The 19,414-nt window shown below is 27.5% G+C and overlaps 1 protein-coding gene across 1 annotated transcript; it reads left to right on the forward strand.

Moving 5' to 3' along the window:
- The first annotated feature begins 1,465 nt into the window (after nt 1–1,465).
- On the forward strand, nt 1,466–18,022 carry LOC113362909 (condensin complex subunit 3-like). The gene is made up of 14 exons (XM_026605405.1): nt 1,466–1,693; nt 1,962–2,057; nt 4,007–4,145; nt 6,145–6,286; nt 6,359–6,595; nt 7,746–7,973; nt 8,369–8,618; nt 10,009–10,192; nt 11,537–11,736; nt 12,494–12,838; nt 13,911–14,009; nt 14,928–15,116; nt 17,352–17,606; nt 17,761–18,022. The coding sequence occupies exons 1-14, from the start codon at nt 1,466–1,468 to the stop codon at nt 18,016–18,018; spliced, it is 2,850 nt and encodes a 949-aa protein (XP_026461190.1). The 3' UTR covers nt 18,019–18,022.
- Nucleotides 18,023–19,414: the final 1,392 nt, after the last annotated feature.

Raw genomic sequence — 19,414 nt, forward strand, 5'->3', positions numbered from 1 at the left:
AGTAGTACATATATCATTTTAAAAATATCAATTTGAAATTAAGCGCCTTTTTGACAAATTATAAATTGCACAAAGTGTACGAAATATAAATAACAAGTTTAGGAATTGTTTTAAAATTTTTTTTTTATTTTTAACTTTCCGTAGGGTAAGTTATTGTAATGGGCCGAAAATCGAAATTGAAAATTTTTACATTTCTCGACGTTTTGAAGGTTTCTGAACATTTTGGCATACCTCAGAAAAAATTGATGTGTATGTGTGTGTGTGTATGTATGTATGTATGGATACAATTTTTCGCCCACGTTTTCGGACGTACGGATCAACCGATTTGAATGGTTTAAAAAACATTCGATTCCTATTGATAAGGAGATGTGCTGATTAGTTTTTGGCAAAGGCAGGTCCAGCAGTTACGGAGATAAAGAGCAAAGAGTGCAGAAAATAGAAATCGAGTTTTTGAGAGAACGGAGCATTCGATTTGATCTAAAAAACATTCAATTAGTAATAATTGGGAGAAGTGATTATTAGTTTTTGGCAATGGCAAGCCCAGCCATTTCGAAGATACAGAGCTAAATGTGCAAAAAATGGCAGTTTTTAAGAGAATTAAGCGTCCAATTTAAATGATTCAAAAAACTTTCAGTTTGTTTTAACAAAATAATTATTTTTGTATCATTTTTTTTTTTATATATAATTCAGATTTTATTTTTAATTCTGACTATAGTTCTAATATACTTTAAACAAATAATTCCAACTTTGCAATTCAGTTTATATAATTCTTATAAATATTAGACAATGTTACAATATTTATTTGAAAATAATTTATTTGACAATAATCTATTTGAAAACTTTCAGTATTCCTTGAACATTTCGTTACCGTACGGGAAGTTCCAGCAATTTGCCTTAAGGCACGATGCCATACACTCCACAAGTTTTATTTTAATTACAATATTTATTAAAACTGTTAAATAAATATAAAATCAAGCAATAATGATAAATAATAACATAAATTTTGGTCAGAATTATTCATAGTTCTAAGTGTAAATTTAAACTTCGCGCGCGTCGTTCGTACTGTCAGAACGACGCGTTATTGTTATGTTGGCGACATGTCATGCAAAACGCAATGTTCACGTTTTGACATGACTTCTCTTCAACGCGTTACTATTTTGTTGTGGGTCAATACGATAATTTGATTGTTAAAATTTAATCCCTAGAGAATAAATAATAGACATTTACACTGAGTTCAATGTTGCAATTCATTTTCTGAGTTTGCAAATTAAGATTCGTGCTGTATTTTTCGATTTAACCTGTTAGACACAGATTAGTTGTTTAGCGATGCTCACTCCCACAATTCATTGTTTCAGTTTAACGTCAATTCGAAATATCGTTATGCTACCCGATTAAAAACAATAATTGACAGCAGTTGCAGTTACAATTATCTTGTATAAAATTTAATATCGTGAAAAATAACAACATGAAGCGCCCTAGAAGACCTGCTAAGAAACAAACAACATTACTAAAGGATAAGACTTATTTAGCTTTCGGTGCTATTGTGGTGGAAGCTTCAAAGTCCAATACAACACATCATAAATATCTTGCAGAAACCCAAAAAATTGCAAGCAAAACAGCTGAAGACCGTCTTTTCAACATATTAGTTATTTTATCTAAAAAGCACATTGCTCTCGGGGATGACATGCCACAGGTTTTTATGATACTTTCTATGTTTATCATTTATTAAGCCTTTAGAGTTGCAATCAATTTGTAATTTTGTTGTTTAGGTAATTGTTTATGGAGTTTATAGCATTATTTTTGAATAATATAGAGAAAAGAACATCAAACAATGTTTTATACTACCTTTGGAAAAGAAGCTGAAATGCATGGGTTAATGAAAAACATGCTACGATTCTTATGGAAATATCATGTGCCGAATGTAGTGATACAAGAAAACTATCGTTACAATTTATTAATAGAATTTAAATAATATGGGTGATAGATCTATAGATGACGAAATGTTTGATGGCTTAACTAAATGTGTTTTAGAACGCGCTCAGGATGTTAAGAACAAAGTGAGTAAAATTGTATTAATTTATCATATTAGTAACATGTTAACTTCCCATAGGGTAAGTTATTGTAATGGGCTGAAAATTCAAAATTTTTACATTTCTCGACGTTTTGAAGGTTTCTGAACATTTTGGCATACCTCAGAAAAAATGGATGTGTGTGTGTGTATGTATGTATGGATACAATTTTTTTCAGTCACGTTTTCGGGCGCACGGATCAACTGATTTGAATGGTTCAAAAAACATTCGATTTCTATCGATAGGGAAAAGAGCTGATTAGTTTTTTATTCTAGTCTTTTATTCTATTAGCAGAAAATAGAAATCGACTTTTTGAGAGAACGGAGTATCCGATTTGAATGATCTAAAAAACATTCAATTAGTAATGATTGGGAGAAGTGGTTATAAGTTTTTGGCAAAGGCAGGCCCAGCCATTTCGAAGATACGGAGCTAAATATGTAAAAAATGGCAGTTTTTGAGAGAAATAAGCGTCCGATTTGAATGATTCAAAGAACTTTCTGCTAGTCTTAACAAAATAATTGATTTGGAAAAAAAAATTTTTGTTTCTTTCTTTTTTTTTTTTTTTTTTTTTTTTTTTTTTTTTTTGTTATATCCAAAATAATTCAGATTTTATTTTTAATTCTGACTATATTCTAACATACTTTAAACAAATAATTTCAACTTTGCAATTCAGTTTATATAATTCTTATAAATATTAGACAATGTTACAATATTTATAATAATCTATTTGAAAACATTCAGTATTCCTCGAGCATTTTGTTACGGTACGGAAAGTTCCAGCAATTTGCCTTAAGGCACGATGCCACCCACCCCACTAGTTTTATTATAAAGTTTATATTTTGGAAACTAAACTAAAACTTAAAAATATAGATGAACAATATTCCATTGAAAGTGGATATTTAGCACACTGGTTTGAAATAAAGTTAGACTAGCTGTAAGTGGAATTCTGTCTTAAGGCAATTAGGGCATCGTGCCTTAAGGCAAATTGCTGGAACTTCCCGTACCAAATATTATTATTTTTTTAAAAACGATTAACATTTTTGAAAAAAAATTACTTCGACAAAATAAGATTTTTGAGAAACTATAAATTTGACAAAAAATTACTTTTTTTTGAAAAAAAAATTGAACAAAAAAATTTTTTTTTTTTATATTGACATATTTTAGAAGATCTGAACTTTTTTTTCAAAGCAATCGTACTGCTTTAACTGCATAGAGATAAAATATAAAGCGCGTAAGCGCCGCGTCGCTGTTTAACGGGTACACATTGGTACGGAACCCATAGGAATGTAAACAAAATTTATACTTGTTGTTAAAATTTCTATAAAATATCTGATAATTTGATGTGCATATGTCTAATGATCATTTTTGACCGCCAAAATGGCATTTTTTTTTCGTTAGACCGCTAGACCTGCCCTTATGAAAATTTGATCAATTCTTCATCTTGTCAATACAAGTAAAATGTTTTTTGAATTATTAAAATCGGACGCTCCGTTCTCTTAAAAACTGAGGTACCGTTTTTGGCACTTTTTGCCCCATATCTTCGGAACGGCTAGACCTACCTCCGCCAAAAAGAAATCAGCACGTCTCCTTATCAATACGAATCGAATGTTTTTTAAATTATTCAAGTTGCTTCATCCGTGTTCCCGAAATCGTCGACGAAAATTTGTATCCGCACACACATACATACACGCACACACACATACACACACACACACACACATACATACATACATACATCCATTTTTTCTAAGGTATGCCAAAATATTCAGAAACCTCTGAAACGTAAAGATATATAAAAAATTTCATTTTCGATTTTTTTGCGATTACTATAACTTACCCTACGGGAAGTTAAAAATATATTATAAAAGAAAATGTTGTGTATATGTTAATTTATGAAAAGATATTATTTTTATTTAACCAATAGTTTTTTTTTTTAGATACGGGCAGAAGCAATTCACACTGGCAAACGATTACAAAATCCACACAATCAAGATGATTTAATATGCAAAACATACAAATATCATTTAAAAAGTGATCCTTCAGTTGTTGTTAGGAAAGCTGTTTTAGAAAATATTGGTATGTTTTTGTTAATATTTTTAGCACAAGTCAAAGATGCATGAATCTTTGAATGAATCTTTGAATGAATAGCACTTCAATGCTATTTTTATTTTCTGTTCCATAAGTATTTTTCTTCATATTTTTATTTTTGCTGTACAATATTGAACATAAGTTGTTAATAGTTAACATAAATAACTATATTCTTATATTTTACTATTCTTATATATAAAAATGGAGCTCTCTTTCAAATGTCCAAGTAAAACTCGAAAACGGTTGAATCTATTTGGCCAGTCTTAGTCTTAAAAAATTCGTGCCAATCCAGAGAAAGTCCAAAAGGTGAGAAATTATTTCAAATCCGCGTAAAAACTTTACATTTTTAATTTGAAAATTTTTGTAGAAGCGTAATTTAAATAAAACAATGGACGGTTGCAATTTCGTGAAATGTCAAACGTTTTTGACAGATGTTATTCAATTACGTTTAACAGGATGTTTTATGCGAATATTATTTAATTATGATAAATTTGTAGTAAGTAATTTTGTTTGTAGTTTTTTTTATATACAAAAACGTTAGTAAATGGACCGCAAGTGTTACTAGAGACTCAAAATATAAACTTTTTTGAAATGTTAATATGAAAATGCACTTTTTGGTATATTCTTCTCAAACACGGTGCTCTGAAAAATTTCATTTGTATAATTATATACTCATTGGTATTTATAAAACATTTTCTAGGTTATATTATTTTTTATTTATGTTATTTAAATTCAAAACCTAAATTTGGTATCGATCAAATGGACATTTTGTCGAATAACATTTTCCCACTTATAATTTCCCAAAATTTATCGAAGAATAGATAGTAATATATGAAGGTCCAGGGTTAAAAAGGTCCACCACCGATGTGTCAAAAATCAGTAAAGTTAAGCATTGTTTAACAATATTTGAAAATTGAGGAAAAAAGATGTATAATCAGCTATAACCTTGTTGTGAAAACGGTAATCTTTGAAATGGGGGAAATAAACGGTAATCTTTGAAAATCCATGATAAAAGTATTTTCTTCCGTTGTTAGTATTTTAGCATTAGTTAAAAATGTACTTATTTTGTAAAATACCTTTAAAATTATGGAAAGGCTTTAAACCTTTTTGCCATCTTCACGTTTCAAGTTACCCCGCCTATAGGATAAAAAAGTTTAGATAACAATTTGTTAAAAGACATCAAAAAAGCACATTTCTACAATGATGAAGTAGATGGCAGTTTACTGAACGTAGTCAGATAATTGTTCGTTTGATATGTGTTATTTGTTGTGATATAATTGTTATGGTTTTCACAATATATTTTATATTTGCTCAAAGTCAAATTGGACCTTTGTGCCTCGCCCTGCTCTACATATATACTTTTTATTAAATTAACTTTAATCCATCGAATGAAACTTTTCAAAAAGCAGGTCAAAGAAGAAATACTTAATTCATTTTCTATTTCTCCTCGCAAAAATTTGAAAATTTTTGTATAAGCTCAGTAGTATTATTAACAATTACGCACAAAATCCAGAATCCAAAAAGAATCTGAAAAACTTGGAATGTAATCAATAAGTCGAAAGACCAAAAAAGACTTTGATGGATTATACTATGTTTTCTATAGAAAGTGTATAAATCTTCCAGTTTGATTGTATTGACAAAATATAGACAAACTAATGGGGTTTATTGTTTTTATAATACCTCATTGTATACAGCATTCAAACAACACATCCTTATACACTTAAAGTATTAATATTTTTTATTCTCTAGAAATTGTTTAGAATATACCTTACTTAACAAAACAACGTTTGCCGGGTCAGCTAGTATAATATATTTTTTATAAAAGTTTCATATAATTTTCTTTTTGTTCAATTTTTTTTTATCAAGTTTTCATTAATTTTTAATATGCTGAACTTTATTTGAAGTGTTTCTAACGCAAAGTTTAATATTTTGTTTTAGGTGATAAAAACTATGGCTTATGTAGTGTATATTTTTATTTATTGCATAGGTTATTCTCAATTCACTAGAGAAGCAATAATTTCACGAATAATGGATGTTGACGAAGGGGTTCGTATGCTTGCATTTGAAAGGATCCTTCAAATGCCTTTAAGATCTATTAAATTGGCCCAAAGGCACAAGCTACTTTTCATGTATGAAATTATGCACACTTGGAATTTTTTTTTAAGTTGAACTTAGAATTTACAAGTCAATTTTATTTTCAGAGGTTTTCAAGATAGTTCTGATAAAATAAAAAACTTTATTGAAAAAACACTATTACCATCTTGGCTTAATCAGTCTGATAAATCTGTTGTATATCTTATCGATACTATTAGACATGATACAACAGATAAGAAAAAAGAAGAGAATGATACTGTGATAGAAAACGTTTTAAATGTTTTATTCAAACTTTTACCATTGCAAGAATTATATAATGATTTAAACTTGGATGATGAGAAGAGGTATGTTTAAATATATATTATATGCTGTTTAATATTATATTTCATGCCATGCTTTCATGACATTATTCATAACAATTAATTTCAAATTATTTTTTGATGTTGCCCACAAAATGTAAACTAATTTTTAACTTCCCGTAGGGTAAGTTATTGTCATGGGCCGAAAATCGGAATTGAAAATTTTTACATTTCTCGACGTTTTGAAGGTTTCTGAACATTTTGGCATACTTCAGAAAAAATGGATGTGTGTGTGTGTGTGTGTATGTATGTATGGATACAAATTTTCGCCCACGTTTTCGGGCGTACGGATCAACCGATTTGAATGGCTCAAAAAACATTTGATTCCTATTGATAGGGAAAAGAGCTGATTAGTTTTTGGCAAAGGCAGGTCCAACAGTTTCGGAGATACGGAGCAAAGAGTGCAGAAAATAGAAATCGAATTTTTGAGAGAACGGAGTATCTGATTTGAATGATCTGAAAAACATTCAATTAGTAATTGGGAGAAGTGTTTATTAGTTTTTGGCAAAGGCAGGCCCAGCCATTTTGAAGATACGGAGCTAAATATGTAAAAAATGGCAATTTTTGAGAGAACTAAGCGTCCGATTTAAATGATTCAAAGAACTTTCTGCTTGTCTTAACAAAATAATTGATTTTGGAAAAAAAAATGTTGTTCCAATTTTTTTTTTTTTTTTAGTTTTTTGTATATCGAAAATATTTCAGATTTTATTTTTAATTCTGACTATAGTTCTAATATACTTTACAAATAATTTCAATTCTGCAATTCAGTTTATATAATTCTTATAAATATTAGACAATGTTACAATATTTATAATAATCTATTTGAAAACATTTAATATTCCTCGATCATCTCGTTACGGTACGGGAAGTTCCAGCAATTTGCCTTAAGGCACGATGCCATAATTGCCTCAAGACAGAATTCCACTTACAGCTAGTTCAGTTTGTATTTCTGGCAGTGTGGTAGTTTGAACTAATTTTTCATTAGCATAATTTGAGAGCTTGTTTCATGTTTTGCTCAAAATATTGTTTCAATTCAAAATTTAAATTAATTCAAAAATGAAAAAAGCCCAAGCTTGTTTTATAAATATTAATCTTCTGTTTGATAAATGTGACTAATTCTCTATGAATTTTGCAGAATTTTACCACTTGAGAAGCTGTCACCTCAAAGATTGATATATTGGCGCAGTTTTGTTCAATATCTTATATCAAATGGTTCTGAAATTGGCGCAGACGTGGATCTAATTTTACCAACCTTAACAGATCTTGTTGATCTTATTTGTAGGTACGATGAGTATTGGGAACCTACTATGGTGCCACAAAATCCTACGAATGAGCAGAAACTTGATCAGCTGGACTATAATGTGTAAGTTGAACAATTTGAAGAGCTTAAAATTACTTGTTTTAATCACGAAAACGATGTTATGAAAAAAAAAGTGTTTATTACAAGAATTAAATTTAAAATACTTCTTATGTGCAGTACATTGTAGCTTCAAAATCATTTGTGTATTTGGATTTTATATTGAATTTGATCATTGAAATTATATATAAAATGAACTGCAATATAAAATGTAACAGAAACCTGTTTCTTTTATTTTATGTTATACTTTATTTTGTATTTAAAAAAAAAAAAAACAATCCTATCTTCTTTATATTATTTATCTTAATCACCAGTTTTCTTTTTAGTTTTATAGATTAAGCTTTATATTGATTAGTTATTTATAATAATAATCACACACTGTCAAATTATTTTAATTTTAGTGGTAAATTGGAATTTCTAAGAATGATTGAATTACATGATTGCTTGGGAGATGAAGTCGGAAGACACAAATTAAATAATTATTTACTGCACAATGCTCTTCATGCCAAAAACATGATTGAAGCTCATTATAATATAATTATCAAAATTTTACATAAAACTTGTTTGAGTTTTATGGGATGGCATACTGAATTGTTAAATGTGATTAACGACATTTATGAAGTACCTGTTACCTCTGAAGTTCCAGCCAAGGTAATAATGAAAAATTCTTGAATTCAATAGTAATAATAATATTAAACTTGGTGATAGAATTTGGTGCTCAAAATGATTCCCATAAAAAAATTGCATATTCTGTATGGTCTTATAAATATTTTTAGTAAAACATTTATAATATTATACATTATACCCATTCAATTATTTTACCCAATTTTGAGCACAAATGTATCATCATTCTCAGCTTTATAAAAATCTGATACAAATAACAGAAGTGTTTTAATTCTTGTGACAAATATGATATATGCTATGGCATGAAAAATATGATTTACATATTTCTGTTTGTTACTTAATTTAGTTTTATTTAATTATATATTTTTTATGATACTCAAATAACTTTTAATCTCAATATATATATATATATATATATATATATATATAATTATATAGCCCAACTGTTGAATTAAAAAAAAAGATTAAATAACAAAATTATTTATTCCATTAAACGTTTCGACACTTGATGTGTGTCATCATTCAGTAATCTAAAAAAACATTTAACATAAATACACAGATGATGATAAATATAAATATATAAAAGGAGGAAATTATACATACCAAATCAGGAAAAACAGGAAACATTAATTATGATGTAAAATTGATTGAATACTAAATTTGTGTAAAATAATAAAATACTATTATATTAACAAACAAGAAATAGGAGGAGCACTTATTGCCCTCCTATATTTAATGTTATTGGTAGCATAGCATTGTGTGCACTGTTCAAGGTTAAAAGTACAGCGCAGTGTAGACATCGCACATGTAATGAGGTGTAATTCCTCTCATCTCTGACATGATAGTTACAAAGTAATAATTAATTTCATGAAAAGTAATTCAATACAGTTTTAGAATCTTTTGTTCGTTATATTTCTTCTCTGTTTTTCTTTCCCCTTTCTTTCTCGCAACTCTCTCCCACTCCTCATTACACGTGCGTTGTCTACACTGCGCTGTACTTTTAACCTTGAACAGTGCACACAACGCTAGGTTACCAATAACATTAAATATAGGAGGGCAATATGTGCTCCTTCTATTTCTTGTTTGTTAATATAATAGTATTCTATTATTTTACACAAATTTAGTGTTAAATCAATTTTACATCATAATTAATGTTTCCTGTTTTTCCTGGTTTGGTATGTATAATTTCCTCCTTTTATATATTTATATTTATCATCATTTCGACACACATCAAGTGTCGAAATGATTAATGGAATAAATAATTTTGTTATTTAATCTTTTTTTTAATTCGGCGGTTGGGCTGCAAAAATATTACAAATATTTTATATATATATATATATATATATATATATATATATATAGATTGACAATTATAATTATCACCTCTTTATTAATGATATATTACTTTTCAATGAAGCAACAAGCACCATCATTGGAAAAATCTCATGAAATTGATGTGAAGAAAGCTAATTTAAAAATTGAGATAATTGAATTGGAAACATGTAGAGAAGAAGCCTTAAATGAGAAAAATTACACAAAAGCTAAAGAATGTGATGATAAATTGGCAGTAGTAAGGAAGCAGTTGGATGAGTTGCACGCAGGTACAATTTGCTAATTTTTTCATCGACGTTTCAAGTCTTTCTGTATCTTTTGAGACCAAAATTTAATCAAAACTCCTGAACCGATCATAAAAATTCAAACACTGATGGATAGGTAGTCGCATTTAGTTAGTTGTCCACATAATACATGCATATATATATATATATATATATATATATATGTAAAGCGAGAGGTTTTTCTTCAGATGGTGAAATAATATGATAAAATTGTTTCTTGGGCATCCATCCGGTAATTAAAAAAAACAGTTTTATTGAAAAAGTCAGTCACTGACAACATGTTCGTTTGGAAAAACCTTTTTTATAATAAAATATATTATTTATTTTAATTTTACTATTTTTTTTTAAAAAAAATCATAACTCGAAGATGGGTCAAATCAAGACCCGAAACGTATGTTTCTCTAAATAAAAACATTTTTCAATAAAACTGTTTTTTTTTAAATTACTGGATGGATGCCCAAGAAACAATTTTATCGTATATATACTGTGTACAGTACTGTGTCAAGCATTGCAAGGAATAGTTGGTGTTTTTTGTATACCAAAAATTAAATGAAATTTAAATAAATTATTAAAGAATGTGTAGTATATAAGTAACTGTTTTTGAAATTACACTGAAGATGAGACACACCATGGTCTCGAAACGTCTGTAATCATAAAATAAAGTTGTGTTAAACAAATCTGAGTGCTGTTTTGTTCATATTAAACAATTAATATTCGTTCCACTCATATCATAAAATTCTATATATATATATATATATATATATATATATATTAGGGTGGTCCTTAAAATGATCATTTTCGAATTTCCTTGCTCCCAGGGGCTCAAATGGTTCCAAATAGATAAAAAACAATTCTCTGAAAGTTTTAGCTCTTAATATTATCATTTAGATAGAGCGCAATTCAATCAAAGTTTTGTATGGAAATAGCATGGAAAAATTTTCAAAAATTTTAAAAATGTTTTTTAGATGTAACTTAGCGAACAAATGAATAAATAAAAATCATTCATTTGTCGCTAAGTTATACCTAAAACATTTCTTTTTAATTTTTAAAAAATTTTCCATGCTCTTTCCATACGAACTTTGATTGAATTGCGCCCTATCTAAACGTTAATATTAAGAGCTAAAACTTTCAGAGAATTGTTTTTTATCAATTTGGAACCATTTGAGCCCCTGGGAGCAAGGAAATTCGAAAATGACTATTTTAAGGACCACCCTAATATATATATATATATATATATATATATATATATATATATATTTATATATATATATTATTTTTTCTTTTATTATTCTTTTTCTTAGTATTCATTTTTCGTATTCTTTTTTCTAGGTACGATAATAATCGCTCCATTAGAAGATTGTCATGTTGATGAACCAGAAAGAATTACAACTGATAATCCGGAAGTTTTAACAAAAGTATTAATGATATTTTATAGTATGTTGAGTTTAGGTGATTATAAACCTACACCAGAAATGTACATTTTGTTCCAAGATGTTGTTCAACCAAACTTGTCATCTAATGATTCAGAGGTAATATATCTAAAAAATTAATATTTGATCTACATTGTTTTCTTTGAGAATAACGTTTTTTTGTCTCATATTTTTTACACCTTCAATTTACTTTGTTGAAATCTTTAAGAATTTTGAACATGTAGCATGTTAATAAACTATAAATGTAATATATTATATATGTATTATTATATACATTAGGGTGGTCCTTAAAATGGTCATTTTCGAATTTCCTTGCTCCCAGGGGCTCAAATGGTTCCAAATAGATAAAAAACAATTCTCTGAAAGTTTTAGCTCTTAATATTAACGTTTAGATAGAGCGCAATTCAATCAAACTTCATATTGAAAGAGCATGCAAAAAATTTTGGAAATTTCAAAAAAATGTTTTAGGTATAACTTAGCGACAAATGAATGAGTTTTATTCATTCATTTGTTTGTTAAATTACATTTAAAAACATTTTTAAAGTTTTTGAAAATTTTCCATGCTATTTCCATACAAAATTTTGATTGAAAATTTTCCATGCTATTTCCATACAAAATTTTGATTGAATTGCGCTCTATCTACATGTTAATATCAAGAGCTAAAACTTTTAGAGAATTGTTTTTTATCTATTTGGAACCATTTGAGCCCCTGGGAGCAAGGAAATTCGAAAATGACCATTTTAAGGACTACCCTAATACATATATATATATATATATATATATATATTATTATTATTATTAAATTATTAAAATGTTTGTTAATTCTATATGGTACAATTTATATTGAATCTTATAGGTTGAATATTGGGCAATGTGTTGTGCAGGAGCTTATTGTATTCACGATTTGAACTTAGCTAGGACCTGTTTCCCAATATTCTTCACAAAAATGTTTGCGGATGCGCCAATGATACCCACACATCAAATGTCAAGCTATACTGATGCTATTAGTGCGGCTACAGCAGTAACTGTTAATGAACCCCATTCGATACCAGATGTGGCACTAAAAATCGTCTTTGATATGATTCTTGCACATTCTGTCGAAAGTTTTGAAGTCCAAGACAATAATGAAGATAGCAGTCAAGGGACCAATCTAAGTTCACGTCGGGGGCGCAGATTATTTCTAATGGACCTGGAAGAACAAGTAAATTGTTTTTTATATTTATTTATTTATAAGCTGTATAAGTTTTATATGAAAACAATAGGGATAAGCTGTCTATTCAACTATGCTATTATTAAACAAAGCTGAAAGTAATAATCACTTACATAACAGCTTACATATATTTTTATCAAATACATATACTTCTACATGCATATTGTATGACTGATCAAATACTATAATAATGAAGATTTTTTTTAACTTCCCGTAGGGTAAGTTATTGTAATGGGCCGAAAATCGAAATTGAAAATTTTTACATTTCTCGACGTTTTGAAGGTTTCTGAACATTTTGACATACCTCAGAAAAAATGGATGTGTGTGTGTGTGTGTATGTATGTATGGATACAAATTTCCAGTCACGTTTTCGGGTGCACGGATCAACCGATTTGAATGGTTCAAAAAACATTCGATTCCTATTGATAGGGAGAAGAGCTGATTAGTTTTTGGCAAAGGCAGGTCCAACCGTTACGGTGATACGGAGCAAAGAGTGCAGAAAATAGAAATCGAGTTTTTGCGTGAACGGAGCATCCGATTTGAATGATCTAAAAAACATTCAGTTAGTAATGATTGGGAGGAGTGATTATTAGTTTTTGGCAATGGCAGGCCCCAGCCATTTCGAAGATACACAGCTAAATGTGCAAAAAATGGCAGTTTTTGAGAGAACTAAGCGTCCAATTTAAATGATTCAAAGAACTTACAGCTTGTTCTAAAAAAATAATTGATTTTGGAGAAAAAAATTGCATCATTTTTTTTGTTTGTTTCTTAGTTTTTTTTTGTATATCGAAAATAATTCAGATTTTATTTTTAATTCTGACTATAGTTCTAATATACTTTAAACAAATATTTTCAACTTTGCAATTCAGTTTATATAATTCTTATAAATATTAGACAATGTTATATAATATTTATAATAATCTATTTGAAAACATTCAGTATTTCTCGAGCATTTTGTTACGGTACGGGAAGTTCCAGCAATTTGCCTTAAGGCACGATGCCATACACCCCACTAGTTTTATATTTAAATTGTTGTGAAGTATGAATCCATATTTTTATATAGGAAGAAGCAGAAGGAAGTATTGTGGATAAGACATGTTCTCAACCTGGAGCTAATCTAAATGCTACACCAGGCATATCCGTTTCTGCAGCGTTTATAGATGTAAGATATATTTTTTCTATATTTTATTATTTTCATTATTTTAGGAGTATACACCTAAGTCTGTTTTTACAAGGTCTTTTTGTACACGGTTTTGATATAACACGGTTTGAAAATTGAATATTTTTAATTTTTTTACACGATTTTATTCCATTTAGCACGATTTGAAATTTTATGTACTTAAATTTTTTTTGTCAAATTTAATTTTTGCGAAGTATGTTCATATCACAAAAAAGTATTTATGAAAGAAAAGTCTGAAACCATCGACAGTATCGATAGTTTGCGAACACTAGCTTAAAGATTTAAGTGAATTCCCCTTTAGCGCGTACAAACAATCTTTACTGGTCAAAGCAAATGTGAATAGCACTAATTTAGGGGAATTCCCTTTATGTGCATATAATAAAATTTACTGGTCAGATTTAAGTGAATTCCCCTTTAGCGCGTACAAACAATTTTTACTGGTATTTATGATTATCACTTATTCTATTTTATTTTATTTTTTACCTTAAAAATTGAATAACCTATTCTTTTCGTTCACAACATAGTTTTTTAGTTCCTGAACTTGCCATACATTTAATTTATATTACTTTTAAGATTAGAGTGCATATTTTTTTTATCATTAATTACTATGCTTGTGAAAATAAGCATTGTATATTTGATTTAATAAAATAAACATGAATTCTTGTTCTTAAAAATTCTTGTTTTTCACTAATTTTAATAGGTTTTAGAGATTAGGAACAAATCACCCATTTTTGTATAAGATCAATGTCTTTTTTTACACGTTTTTTTTTTTACACGGCTTCTTCTGGAACCAATTTTACATCTACCGTGTAAAAACAGACTTAGGTATATACATTATCAATAATACTCCAAGCTTCTTTTTAAAATAAAATTGAAAATTTTATGCTATATATTTTTTAGATTATTATGAAATTATTACAAGAATGTGAAGTGCATTCTACTCGTCTTATAGTGGTTCAAGGCTTGATTAAATTGTTCTTGAACAATAAAATAACATCTGATAAAATAGTTGCTCATCTTCTGTTGATGTATCACCATCCAGAAATGGACTTGTATGAAAATAATGATATTAGGCAACATATTGTTTTGGTGAGTATACCAATTCCACATTTACCATTCAATGAGTAAACAAATAACATTATCTTATATTATGTATTGAAGGAAATGTATTAGTATTAAGTTTCAATTATTAAAATAATTGATAAGGTTATTTATCAGATTTTAATATTGATATGACCATACTAATACACATGTGGTGAGTTTATAATTTGCTTAAGGGGTTAGGGCAGCGATTTCCAACCTGTGGGGCGCGCCCCCCTAGGGGGCGCAAGGATCTGATTTTCATGCTTTTGTTCAGAAAGATTACGGCTTTTATGAAAAAAATAAAACTATCCACAGTTAGTATGAAAACTAATAACTTTGACATGTTTCCCATCTTTGTGTTACTGATGAAATGGAAGTAAGTAAAAATCTTATTACCAATCATATGACTAGTCTAAGGAACCAATTTTCGCATTACTTTAAAAAACTAGATATGTCCAAACATGGACTAGAAACCATGGATTAGAAATCCATTTGTCATTGAGATATATGATGAATGCCGAAAAACAAGCTCATCCGTCGCATTACATTTTTTTTAATGTTGTGATAATTATTTGCCTATGATTTGTTTCCATTAAATTTAAAATTATTTTGTCTTATAATCAATAGTTCTGTTTGTATGTATTTTTTTTAAATATCGTGTATTATTTGACATAATTTCAGTTAAGTATATTTAAATTAAATTATAAGAAAAATTACGGGGGGGGGGGCGCAATATTTTTTTCTTTCGAAAGGGGGGCGCAAGGAAGAAAAGGTTGGAAACCACTGGGTTAGGGGTACTTGGAGGCACAAAACATGATAATTTTCAGTATTTTTTTTTTATTAAACGATGTTTTTTTACAAAAATATTAATACAGCATTATAATACAATGTTTTGACTTGAAGTAACAAAAATTTTAGAAAAAAATAATAGGTATTCCCAAAATTATAGCTATTTTTGTTGAACCTGTTTCAAAAAACGGTCCTAGCGGTGACCATCATAACTCCTTAGAGATTCATCTAAAATCTATCAAATAAAAAAAAAAAATAGTTTTATAAATAGATAATCCTGGGCCTGATCGAAGGTTTTCTTTTTTTTTTGCAAAAAATAACAAAATGGCAGCATCAGAAAAAAAGTCTAGATTTTTGAGTAAAAAATCAACAGTTAATTGGTCTTAAAAAATTGAAATTTTTTAAAAAATAAAAATCCTTCGATCGGGCTTGAGTTTATTTTGTATTCTAAAAGCTGTATAAATTTCATTAAGATTTGCTAAGCGGTTTTTGAGTTACAGTGGTCACCGGTACAAAAAACATAGTTTTGAGAAAAACGCGTTTAAAGTTTCACATTGGATTTACGTATAGAAATTCGAATTATTGAATTACTTAAACCTAGTCATCTATTTCTGGGCAATATAATAGTTCATTAGTCATTGTGCAAGTTTCCAAAATTCTCATTTGCTGTTGCTTGCGAAGCATTCTGGCCCCCTGAGTGTTCTCGTTGGCGCGCTGATCTGCCACTTTCACATATGCAGCATCCAATTTTACAGCACACCAATGGGAATTATACCCACAATTAGGTCCTGGAGTATCCATAATCAATAATAATGATTATGTATATGTATTCAGCAATTTGTACGATAGTAAAACTAGTATTCACAGTTTTTAGGCATATTTTTTTACACTAGTTAGTTGAAGCTTTCAATTTTTTCTGATTATGGATTCAATCTCGAAGTACACATCTTGAAAGTAAATTATCGTTGCTGAGATCGGCGTAAATCGGTTTAAAAGCTTTTAAAACATCAGGAAGTGAGGGAGAATAATCTTGAGTATAAGTATCGAGCTCTCCACTTGCGTCAACGCGCTGGTAAGAGTCCAATAACACAAAAAGTAATAATCGGATCAACTTGAAATTTTCAGAGAATATTTTCAAGATACTACACTTAATGAAAATGCAAAAAAATAAAAATCGATTTTTCAAAAATTCCAAGTAACCCTAACCCCTTAAGGCAAAATGACAATTATATTTAGTTTTTAACAAATAGTTCAAATATTATTGAAAGAATTCTTAATATTAGCACATTTGTTAATTTGCAATATTAAGATATTAGCACAAATTAGCATATTTTAGTAATTTTCCCATGTAAATATAAACTCCTTTTAGACAGAATTAAAATTTTTGATTGTTAATTTTATATTATGCAATAGTAATTACTTAAATTTTATTTCATTTTTTTTTTCAATTAGTTATTTTCTGCTATGGGTTATGGTGATGCTGGTGGCCCTGATGCTTTAATTAATGCACTCATGCCCGCTGTAATGATTTGGTATGAAGCACCTTCTTCAAGTCCTCTGAAACATATTGAGTGTTTTAATATGTTAAAGCTTGTAATAGCTCTAACACATTCGAATAGAGACGATAATGAATGTATACATAACCAACTTGCTCTAATACTTTGTGATGGTTTAAAGCGTATTCGCAAAAATGAAGAACTGGAATTGGTATGTAAAAAACTATTATGTAAGAACAATATTTTTATATATAATTTCAATTATACCCAATAAATTAAAGCATTAAATACATTATTTAATTTAATAATTATTATATATACATGCGAATCCACTTATGATATAATATTGTTTATACCATTGACAGGATTTATCAAAAGCCTTATCTCTATGCGATATTAACGCAGAAGGGCAGTTGAAATTGGATCTGACACCATGCATATCAGAATTATTGGCAACAATAAGTAATAAAGTAGCATCTAAATATCTGAGACAAGCATTAGCAAATATTGAAATGGGCATGGTTCAAGTTGACCAAACCCAAGAAAGTCGGAAATCTGCCTGTGCTAGTCCTTTAAGTAATGATAAAGAAAATATAAGTAATGATAATGAATCACAGGAATGATTTATGAGAAGAATTTATGCCTCATTTTTATGATTTTGATTTGATTTAAAATTAAATGAAATTAATATCTGATTATATTATTAAAAATTTTTCAAGTTTAAATTAGCATTAAATAATATTTCTAACATATTTTTTATTTAAAATTTTTATCTAAAATGAAATTAATATCTGATTATATTATTAAAAATTTGTTTAAATTAAATGAAATTAATATCTGATTATATTATTTTGAAAATTTGTTTAAATTAGCATTAAATAATATTTCCAACATTTTTTATTTAAAATTGAATGAAATATCTGTGATTATATTATTAAAAATTTGTTTAAATTAAATGATATTAATATCTGATTATATTATTAAAAATTTGTTTAAATTAGCATTAAATATTTTAAACATATTTTTTATTTAAAATTAAATGATATTAATATCTGATTATATTATTAAAAATTTGTTTAAATTAGTATTAAATAATATTTTTAACATATTTTTTATTTAAAATTATTGAAATTAATATCTGATTATATTATTAAAAATTTGTTTAAATTAGCATTAAATAATATTTTTAACATATTTTTTATTTAAAATTAAATGAAATTAATATCTGATTATATTCTTTAAAATTTGTTTTAAATTAGCATTAAATAATATTTTTAACATAATTTTTATTTAAAATTAAATGAAATCAATATCTGATTATATTATTAAAAATTTGTTTAAATTAGCATTAAATAATATTTTTAACATATTTTTTATTTAAAATTAAATGAAATTAATATCTGATTATATTCTTTAAAATTTGTTTTAAATTAGCATTAAATAATATTTTTAACATAATTTTTATTTAAAATTAAATGAAATCAATATCTGATTATATTATTGAAAATTTGTTTAAATTAGCATTAAATAATATTTTTAACATATTTTTTATTTAAAATTAAATGAAATTAATATCTGATTATATTATTAAAAATTTGTTTTAAATTAGCATTAAATAATATTTTTAACATATTTTTTATTTAAAATTAATTGAAATTAATATCTGATTATATTATTAAAAATTTGTTTAAATTAGCATTAAATAATATTTTTAACATATGTGAAATATAAAGGATATTATTAAATCATATAAATCATGTTTATATAATATATTTATAGAATGTGCAAAGCAATCATTTTTTTGTGGTATGGATTAATTCAGTTTTCTTTATATATTGTTACTGGGTATATAAAGTAATTTTTAATTTATAACTTTTTATCTTGTTTGTTTTTTTTTTCTGCTATTTGAAACTCTGTAAAAATAATTATACTGGCTTTGCTGATAATATATCAATAGATTAGAAGACTAGAGCGTCAATAGTCGAAAAGGAGATACTAAACTGAATTTAGATCAAGAGA

Source organism: Ctenocephalides felis, unplaced genomic scaffold, assembly GCF_003426905.1.
Source record: "Ctenocephalides felis isolate EL2017-DRISC unplaced genomic scaffold, ASM342690v1 CF-g0.4_SCAFFOLD_00845, whole genome shotgun sequence".
Lineage (NCBI taxonomy): Eukaryota > Metazoa > Arthropoda > Insecta > Siphonaptera > Pulicidae > Ctenocephalides > Ctenocephalides felis.